General features: G+C 54.0%; 1 protein-coding gene across 1 annotated transcript; it reads left to right on the top strand.

Annotated features, from left to right (window-relative positions):
• The first annotated feature begins 36 nt into the window (after window positions 1–36).
• Window positions 37–5,555, top strand: SWI5 (SWI5 homologous recombination repair protein). Its single transcript, XM_029921069.1, has 5 exons — window positions 37–62; window positions 156–363; window positions 2,744–2,865; window positions 3,572–3,666; window positions 5,207–5,555. The coding sequence occupies exons 1-5, from the start codon at window positions 37–39 to the stop codon at window positions 5,269–5,271; spliced, it is 516 nt and encodes a 171-aa protein (XP_029776929.1). The 3' UTR covers window positions 5,272–5,555.
• The last annotated feature ends 4,635 nt before the right edge of the window (window positions 5,556–10,190 follow it).

Here is a 10,190-nt window from a genome sequence, read left to right as displayed (position 1 = left end):
GGGACAGGGGCGTTCCTGGGCTCCAGCTGGGTGGGCATGGCTTCAATCACCCAAGCCTATTGGTGGATAAGAAAGATGAAAAGGAAAGGCGGAGCGGTTAGAGCCCCGCGAGCCTAAAGGGACAGGTGGAGCCACAAGGAAAGCTGCGCACGCAGCCTCTGTCTCCGCCCACCTCGGGGGAGCGGGGTGGGGCCTGGGCTCACTCAGGATGCGTGCGCAGCTCGCTACCTGACCGTTGCCGGTCTCCGTCACAAGCTTCCGGTTACCTGCCGGCCCGGGAGGCCGCTCTCCCACCACCGTCCTGGACCCTCCATCACTGCAGACGCCCCCGAGACGGGGGCCCCGAACCCCAGGGCTCAGAAGGTGGGCGGGGAGCGGACAGCAGGGCGGAAGCGGATCCCTGCACAGCCCCTTTCCTGACTCCTCATAGCCCTGCCCAACTCTCATCTCCGAGATCACTACCAGAGACCCCCGCCCCCAGCCAGCCCTCCACACTCCCCCTCTCAGAATCCCACTTCCTTGAGGATCCCTTCCCTGATCCCGGACCTTTATCTGCTCCCTTCCCAACTCCTTACCTCCCACACCCCCACATACCCTCTTCCAGCGCGGACTGTAGGTTCAGTCAGTCTTTTCTCCTCGGATTCCTCTCCAGGACTCAACCAGGACTTTCCAAAAGTTGCCGCGGGGCCTTCCAATCCCCTGTGAGTACGCTTGTACCCACCCCCCTCCTCGCCCTCCGTGGCGTAGGTCAGTGCTGCTCCCCATCCCCAACTGTAGCCCACCCACCCCAGCCCTTTTCAAGTCCTCCCCCAGCAGACCTTGTTCTGCTGAGAAGCTCCAGGTCATTTCTCAGCCCTTCCCCTTCTTTTCCTCCTGCCCACCACGCTTCAAAGAAGCAGCAGCGCCCTGGCCTTCACCAGTGGTACCCCAGCTTCCCCAAGCCGGCTCCGTCTCTCCTCCTTCTGACAGGGCTGCAAGTGGTTGGTTTTGTTCTTTTTCACCCCACGACCCGCCCCACACAGAAACCATTCTCTCGGTCCCTCGGACACATGTGTTCTCTCCTGTCTTTGCCATTTAGATGTACGCTCCCCTTCTGGAATGTTTTTCTTCCGGCTTTTTCCCAAGCTGATGCCTGCTCATCCTTTAGAGTTGAGGTCCCTTGGGGCGCCCTGGGTGGCTCAGTCGGTGAAGGGTCCGACTTCAGCTCACGGTTGGTGTGTTTGGTGGGTTTGACCTCACGGTCGGTGGGTTCGAGGCCCGAGTCGGGCTCTGTACTGATAGCTTAGAGCCTGGAGCCTGCTTTGGGTTCTATGTCTCCCCCTCTGTCTGCTCCTCCCCCTCTCCTGCTCTGCCTCCTTCCCTCAAAAATAAATAAGTAAATAAATAGAAATAGAGCTGAAGTCCCTAAGAGAAGCGTCGCCCCAACATCTGACTCAGTCCAACGGCTCAGTGAGGCACTCTCCCTTAGCCACCCTGTACTTCAAGTTCAAAGCACTTTTCAGGCTTGTCGTTAGTTGACTAATTGTTTATCACTCACTCATTCATTTGATCCATTTTATCGAGTGCCTACTGTGTGCCAGGCACTGGTGGGGACCCAGTGAACACAAGAGTCCCTACCCTCGTGCAGTTTACACTCCTTGGCGGAAGGATTGTTAATAAAATGTTTATGTCAGGTGGTGACAGATGTTATGAAGTATCAGGACAAAGGCCATTGAGAAGTGACCATTTTAGGCGGGGTGGTCAGGCAAGGCCTTTCCGGGGAAGTGTGAGTAGAGCTTTCGATGGAGATCTCTAGAGGGAAAATCTAACTGTCGGCTGTTTTATACACATTCTGTGAAAGCAAGGGCCAGGCTGGCTGTCTTACCCGTTGCTGAAACCCTTCCTTGGGCTCCTCTGTCCTGTGCAGACAGTTGATCCAACACACATTTCCTGAAGATTAGCGACATTCGCAGAATTTAGAGGCAGAAAGGGCAAAGATGAACCACAGCCGGAGGGAAGGGCTTTGTTATTCCAATGAGATTACAAGGCCAGCGACCTCATAGGCTTGAGAGGAGCAAGAAGTAGACTTGAAGCCGATTATCTGGGATCCGATTAGGGGCCAGGGTGAGCCCATTGGTTAGGCTTAGGTCTGGCTGGGAGTAAAAGAAAACCCCAGATAATGGTGGCCTAACGCGGCCTCAGGGACCCAGGCCTCTACCTCGTTCTCCCGCATCTTCAACATGGGTTCTGCCTCGTCCCCCAAGACACTGGTCAGCTGTATTGTTACATTTACACGCCAGCCAGCGGGAAGGAGGAAGGCCAGAGAAAGGGAGACCCTCTTCCTGGAAGGACAATTTCCAGACATGGCATACACCATTTCTGATTCATCTCTACTCACCAGAACTTACAGGGACCACATCTAATTCCAAGGGAGGCTGGGAAATGTAATCTTATTCAAAGGTGGGGGGAGTCTGTCACCAAGCAGAAGCAGGAGATGGCTGTTGGGGATAATTGGAAGGTTCTGAATTGTGGATAATGGGTCAGTCTGGCTAAGGACTTTTTTTTTAATGCTTTATTTTTGAGAAAGGGGAGGGGCAGAGAGAAAGGGGGACAGGATCTGAAACAGGCTACACGCTGACAGCAGCAAGCCCAATGTGGGGCTAGAACTCACGAACCCATGAGATCGTGACCTGAGCCAAAGTCAGATGCTCAGTCGACTGAGCCACCCAGGCGCCCCTGGCTAATAAGTTTCTGTGCCACTCAGCGGCCATCTCCCAAGTCTGGCCAGGCTGATGGAGCCAGTGAGGATTCTCTGCACCTTGACATTCAGAAACTGAAGGAGAAGAGGGACCTGCTGGACAAAGAGATCTCCCAATTCATATCTGAGTAAGTCTCGCTGGGCCCCTCAGCATGCTTAAGATGACTTTTAACCAGCGCCCAGTAACTGAAACCCAGCCGCACTAGCTTAGCGTACCACAAGGACCATGCCCCACGCCCTGCCGTTGGATTCAGGGTGTCTCAGCAGCCTCTCTCAGGTAGGGGTGCGGTCAGACCCAGGAGGAGCTGGAACTAGGAAGCGGAAAGCTGTCCGGAACGGGGGTTATTCCTCTGCCGGTCTCCCTTCCGGGCCCCGGTCCTCTGCCTCGGTTCCCGCCTGCACACCGACTCCATTCTCTCTCTCTGCAGGTGGGGTGCTCGGTGCCCGGGGAAAGCTGGTTCTTTCGCAGCTTCTAGATTTTCCCATTCCCCATGCTCCAGCCGCGTGGCATCGACTGAGCAGCCTTTGAATGTGCCTTTCCCACACACTGACTAGCCCCTCGTGTGCCTATCTGTGAATCCCTCGGCTGTGGCCGGGGTCACGTAGTGTCAGTGTGGCTGGGAACCGCCCCCTGAGAGCAGAGAGCCGTTTGCCAGGAGTGAGGGGCTGGGCAGAACCCGGCCCTACCTAAGTTTCCTGAGGGCCATCCCTGTGTCCCTAGGAGGCCCTTAGTGAACGTTGGGTCAATAGATGCCTTGTTACTCTCTGAATTCTGGGTCCTCCTCAGCTTTCTTAAAGATGTCTGTCTGTCCCTTCTCCCCTCCCTCATCGTAGAGGCTACAGCGTGGATGAACTGGAGGACCACATCTCGCGGCTCCACGAGTACAATGACATCAAGGATGCGGGCCAGATGCTGCTGGGCAAGCTGGGTGAGCGTCAGGGCCCCTGAGCAGCCAGGGCTCACAGGGAAGGACCCCCACTTCCCGGGGTGTTGGGATTTTGCTCCTGGGCCCTCTGATTGTCCAGCTCTCCCATCCTGCTCAGCTGCGCTGCTCCCCAAATGCCCCAGAGCAGCTGGACAGCTCTTACAGGAGTTCCCTGAGGTTTTTCCTTCCAGTGTAGGGCCTGCTTCAGAGCCAGAGACAGGTTTGAGCATGAACTCACCTCCCTGCTAGATTGAGGGCTACAGTCCCCAGTCTTCCGGGGCCTACTCAGACTGACTGAGACACCATCCTTGCCTCAAGTGGCTGACTAATTATGGAGGCAGAAAGTCCCAGAAGGGCAGTGACTCTGTGGCTTAAAGGAGGCTTTTGTTCCTCTCTGAACACAGTCTGACTCTCCAGAGGGCTTGGCCAAGGCATAGACACCTGTGTGTCCAGGCTGGTCAGGACAGTCCACCTCGGAGTCAAGGAAATGCAGAGATGGCCTCCCTTCCGTCACCTGGCTCGGGCTGGTGGACTGTTGGGGACAGCGTACAGTGCCGGGCTGCCCCCTGGTTGCTACAGGAAACTGCAGAACTGTCTCTCAGCATCCAAGCATCTGTCAGGGAGGGCGCCTCTGTACTAGTAGGGACCGGGTCCCCAGGAAGGAAAGGAGACAAGAGGAGGAGGCAAATACAGATGGACGGAGAACAGAGGCCAAGGGCACGGCAGGCTGGTGGTTAAGGGCATATGCTCTTAGGAGCTAGAAGCCAGCTTGCCACCGGTCTTTCTGGTCACAGGGCCTGGAGCGGGCAGCCCGTCTTCTTTCACCGGTTCAGGGAGTACTTACTTAGTACCTACCCTGTGCTGCTCTGCAAGGTGTGGGGGCGCCCTGGAGAACCAGACCCTGGAAGGACCCTGTTCTTGTGTGTGACTTCTGTTTTGGTGTTGGGGTGGGGGAGGGGAATGGTCACTAAGCAAAGGAGCACAAAGAAAGGAATTCTAAAATGGGTTAAGTGCTATGAAGGAAACAAAGGCCAGAGCTGGGGAATATTGAGGCGTGAACAGGGTGGCAGGTAGGGAAGAGCTAAGGCGGTCAGGGAGGCCTCTGCGGACACCCTTGCCCTGAGAGGGGAAAAGAGTCGCTGAGGGAGCAGGAAGCATGGCATCACCAAATGGCCAGGACATGGCCCGGGGGGGGGGGGGGGGGGTGCGGGCTGAGGAGTGGGGGTTTTCAGCCGGCCCCAGGTGCCATGGAAATATGAAGTGACATTTTCCGCAGATGGCTCCAGCCACTCAGCGTGCAGCCTCAGGGGATTTGCTTGACTCCTCTGCAAAGTGCAGTGAGGGTTCAGTGAGTCTAGTTCGGGGTGGCCAAGCAGGGCCCACAGTGGAGGGGTCTAGAAGGAGTAGCAGGAGGGTATCTCAGCCAAGTCGAGGCAAAGGAAGGAGGTGAAGGAGTGTGGGGGTCCTGGGTAGCTCAGGCCTTGGGCCATGCTCCTTCCTACGCCTCCCCCGGGACACACATCCTTGCCTCCTTTCCTTTCAGCTGTCATCCGAGGTGTCACCACCAAAGAGCTGTATCCAGAATTTGGCTTGGACATGAATGACTGAGCCAAGCCTAACAGCCCCTTGTCCATGGTCCATGGGGACAGGCAGATTTGGACATTAGAGGCGGTGAGAACCTGATCAGAACACCCACCGACTTCCCACCACGGAAGTATCAGAAGTGCTTTTCCAGAGAGCTCAAGCTGAGTGAGGAGGAGCCGAGAGAAGAGGCAGGCAGAGAAGGGCTGTGCCCCACTCCAAGTTTCCCGAAACGTCCAGTGATATCTATGTGTGTGTGTGTGTCTCCTATTTGTAAATAAACTTACAGGCAATCTTGATATAAATCTGTACATTGAGTCCCTCTGCTCTGGTAGCCCCCTGATCTTCCGTGGGAGAAAGACGGCCTGCCTTGGATTATAACAGGGTTACACGGGGTGCCTGAGTGGCTCAGTCAGTCAAGCATCCAGTTGACTCTTGATTATGGCTCAGGTCCTGATCTCACAGTTGTGAGATCGAGCCTTGTATCAGTACGGAGCCTGCTTGGGATTCTCTCTCTTTCTCTCTCTCTCTCTCTCTCTCTCTCTCTCTCTCTCTCTCTCAAATTAAAAAAAAAAATTGGGGGTGCTCCAGTGGCTTATTCAATTAAGCGCTGGACTTCAACTCAGGTCATGATCTCACGCTTTGTGAGTTCGAGCCCCTCATTGGGCTCTGTGCCGACAGCTCAGAGCCTGGAGCCTGGAGATTCTGTCTCCCTCTCTCTCTGTCCCTCCCATCTCTCAGTCTGTCTGTCTCTCTCAAAAATAAAGATTAAAGAAAAAAATTGGTTGTTTTTTTTTTAAATTAAAATTTTGGGGCACCTGGGTGGCTCACTCTGTTAAGTGTCCAACTTCAGCTCAGATCATGATTTCATGATTCGTGAGTTTGGGCCCCTCGTTGGGCTCTCTGCTGTTGGCACAGAGCCTGCTTTGGATCCTCTGCCCCTCTCCTGCTCTCCCTTTCTCAGAAATAAATAAGCATTACACAAACCACACTGAGACACCACCTCACGCCAGTCACAGTGGCTAAATGAACAAATCAAGAGACTCGATGCTGGCGAGGGTGTGGAGAGACGGGCACCCTCCTACGCTGTTGGTGGGAATGTAAACTGGTGCAGGTGCTCTGGAAAACAGTGTGGAGGTTCCTCAAAAAACTATCCATAGAACTCCCTTAGGACCCAGCAATAGCACTGCTGGGGATCTACCCAGGGGATACAGAAGTGCTGATGCATAGGGGCCCATGTACCCCAAAGTTCATAGCAGCATTTTCTACAATAGCCAAATCATGGAAAGAGCCTAAATGTCCATCAACCGATGAATAGATCAAGAAGATATGGTGTATATATACAATGGAATACTACATGGCAATGAGAAAGAATGAAATCTGGCCATTTGTAGCAACGTGGATGGACCTTGAGAGTGTCATGCTAAGCGAAATAAGTCAGGTGGAGAAGGACAGATTCCATATGTTTGCACTCCTAGTTCTAACAGGAGAATAGGAGAAACCTAATGGAGGACCAGGGGGAGGGGAAGAGGGAAAGAGAGTTGGGGAGAGAGAGGGACACAAAACCTGACAGACTATTGAATACTGAAAACGAGGGGGGAAAGGGAAGGGGGAGGGGGGAAAAGAGGTTGTGGTGATGGAGGAGGGCACTTGTGGGAAAGAGCATTGGGTGTTAAATGGAAACCAATTGACAATAAATTACTAAAAAAAAAGAAATAAGCATTTAAAAACTTGTAAATAAGCCTACACATACCAAGCACTATGCTCAGCACCTTTCATCTGTCATCTCCAATGTGGGAGTCCGTCCTATGAGGAATTGGGATTGCTACCCCCATTTTATTTTTTTTTCCATAATATTTTATTGTCAAATTGTTTTCCATACAACACCCAGTGCTCTTCCCCTCAAGTGCCCACCACCATCAGCTACCCCCATTTTACAGATGAGGAAATTGAGGCTCAGAGAAGCAAAGTGACTTACTTACCTAAGGTCACACAGCCAGTAAGCAGCAGAGCAGGGATTCGAGCACAAGGCTAATCCTGAAGCTCAGGGTTTGCCGTATTGCCTCTCTGGGCCGGGGCACAAGCTGGACACAAGGGCTTAGGGTGAAACAGACGCTGGAGGAATTCTTGTGAGTCCGTCTGCACGACTGTGTTCGAGTCCCCGGCAACAGTCCGCCAAGCCAGGGCGAGCTGTCGTGTCTTGCTTGTGGGTTGCTTATCCTGAACCACCAGCACCGGTAGAAGTAGAACTAGTGTTTCAAGTCCCCAGAACCATCCAGAACGACAGGATTTGACACTGACCTTGCCAAGTGTTCTGACTGCTCCAGCTGCTCATCCGGCGGCCCCTGCGGGACACCTGCTAGAGACCTCAGCTGGGACAGCGGCGCTTGAGGACAGGCTGTCAGGAGGCGAGGGAAGTGTGGGTTCTTTAAAACTTTTTTTAAAATGTCTATTTTTGAGAGGGAGGGAGAGAGAGACAGCATGAGCAGGGAGGGGCACAGAGAGAGAGGGAGACACCAAATCCGAAGCAGGCTCCAGGCTCCGAGCCGTCAGCAGAGAGCCCGACGTGGGGCTCGAACTCACGAACTGTGAGATCATGACCTCTGAGCTGAAGTCGGACGCAGAACCAACTGAGCCACCCGGGCACCCCAGAGAAGTATGGTTTCTAAAAGCCAACCCCGTGAATCGGGCCTGGGAGGGGGTTCCAGCTCTGTCCACAGATGAGCTGTGTGACCACAGGCCACTGACGTGGCCTCTAGAAGCAGGAAGAATAGTAGTGCTGTACGCAGGGCGGCAGTTTGCACTGGCTGCCTCATCAAACACCCGCCAGGTCTCCATGGCCGAGCACAGGAAGGGTTTCCTTCCATTGAGTCTGATGAGGGTTGGCGGCCCCCCTGCATCTTAGGGCTTCACCACCGGAATCCACAGCAGGGAGAAGAATCGAGGGGAAAACACATCAGCTCTGAATTGACTCCTCCCCGCATCAGCAGCCATCACCCTTCTCACAGGCATTTGTCCAGAACTAGTCACGTGGCCTAACCGGCCTGGGGAGATGGGACCTGGGAAACGGGAGTGAGCGGCACACGCACATGGACACAGGCGGAGACAGGCTGCTCTCTGAGCCATGAGGGTCTGGCTCTAAAGCATTCTTCCAGGGTTCGGTGAACAGCTGCACACCTGCCCTCAGTGGCCGGCCTGAACCTCGCCCGCCGCACCCCAGCCCGTTCTGGAGCCCAAATGCTGGTTTGCATGTCTACACCCCCGTTCATGACCAGAAACGCCCAAGTGTATTCTCATTTTTGTGTGTTTCCTGTCATTTTCTATGCTTTCACATCATAACAGGTTTTCACAACCACCTGATGGGATAGGTTCTATTATCTTCCCCATTTGGCAAGTAAGGAAATCGAGTCTCAGAGAGTGGAGGCAACTTGTCAAAGACAGTGTCCAAGCCTGGAGAAGAGCAGGTCTGTCTGGCTCCGGACCCCAGGCTTCACCTAACCTGGCCCTCACACCATGAGGCATTGTGGGGCTGGGCGCCCTCTGAGGACAAGACTGTCAGATTCATCTTGAGGCGCCTGGGTGGCTTGGTTGGTTGAGTGGCCAACTTTGGCTCAGGTCATGATCTCATGGTTCGTGGATTTGAGCCCCGTGTCGGGCTCTGTGCTGACAGCTCGGAGCCTGGAGCCTGCTTCGGATTTGGTGTCTCCTTCTCTCTCCACCCCTCCCCCGGTCGTGCACTCATGCTCTCTCTCTCTCTCTCTCAAAATAATAAGTAAACATTTAAAAAAATTAAAATCGCACCTTTCCTGCCCGCACCTCACACATACTCGGTATTTGCCGAATTGAATGTGGCCCTGGTCCCAAACCCTTAGGTCCTGAGGAAGAGCCAGTGATCTCACTGGTGATGGATCCTGAACTGGGACAGGCTTCTGAGCCTCTAACATGTCTGAGATCCTACCCAGCTGTCCCCTCACCTGACTTTTCCCTTTCAGCTTCCTGGACCACATCATCTTCCGGTGCAGGAGGAAGTGGAGGAGGGGTAAGCAGCCAGGCTCAGGGTGGTGGGAACCCCAGGAGGAGTGGCCCCCTCCTGGAAGTTCCCCCTACCTCACCCCATTATCTCCACCTGGACAGCTGGCTCGTCCTGTCTCCGTCCACACAGAGCCTCTCGGTGCCAGGAGCTGGGGAGCCAGGACCTCTGGGTCTCTGCCACACAGCGCCTCCCCCGTCCCCCACCGGCAGCAGGAAGTCAGGGGTCTAAGAAGTGATGACAATACAGTTTGGCACATGGTGTAAGGATGCAGATCTGAAACTGACTCCATGAGACAATAGAAGGGCACACGTTGCCCAAGGCAGGAGGGACCACCCTTGTAACACCCAATCAGGAAAGGCCAGCTAACACCCTTAACATTTCTAAGGGCAGGCCTAAAGATAGAAGCTAAGATTAGTCACGCCCTGCGTGGGGGTCCTGGAACCACTCTGTGATTGGTTAACACTGTAACTGTTGTGATTGAGTCCCACCAAAAGTAACAAATACTCTAGGCAATGTGAATGGTTAAACCTGCGGTCAATAATAGTGTATAATAATGATTGGATCACTGTACCTGTGTCACAATTTCCTGTAACTCCCCCTTCCCAAACTCATAAAGGCCCTACCCCGCCTTTGTTCGGGGCTCTCAGCACGGATCCACTGCATTGGTGAAGTCTGTGAGCCCGAGGTTATAAGCCCGTAATAATAAAGCCCTTTGCTTTTGCATGTGTGACTCGGTCTCCCTGGTCTCTGGTTTTGGGGGGCGATATTAAAATCTGGGTACAACAATGGTTGTAGTTATAGGGTTACAGGAGCACATGTGAGCAGCACCTGACCAGCTTGGGACTCTGGGAAGAGACACCAATGCCTGTGCTGAAGGTCAGCCAGACAAGAATGTGGGTGAGGATTCCAGGAG

The sequence above is a fragment of the Suricata suricatta genome, chromosome 13, assembly GCF_006229205.1.
Source record: "Suricata suricatta isolate VVHF042 chromosome 13, meerkat_22Aug2017_6uvM2_HiC, whole genome shotgun sequence".
NCBI classification, from domain to species: domain Eukaryota; kingdom Metazoa; phylum Chordata; class Mammalia; order Carnivora; family Herpestidae; genus Suricata; species Suricata suricatta.
Note: the sequence above shows the minus strand (reverse complement) of the source record. Positions and strands in the feature narration are given on the sequence as shown.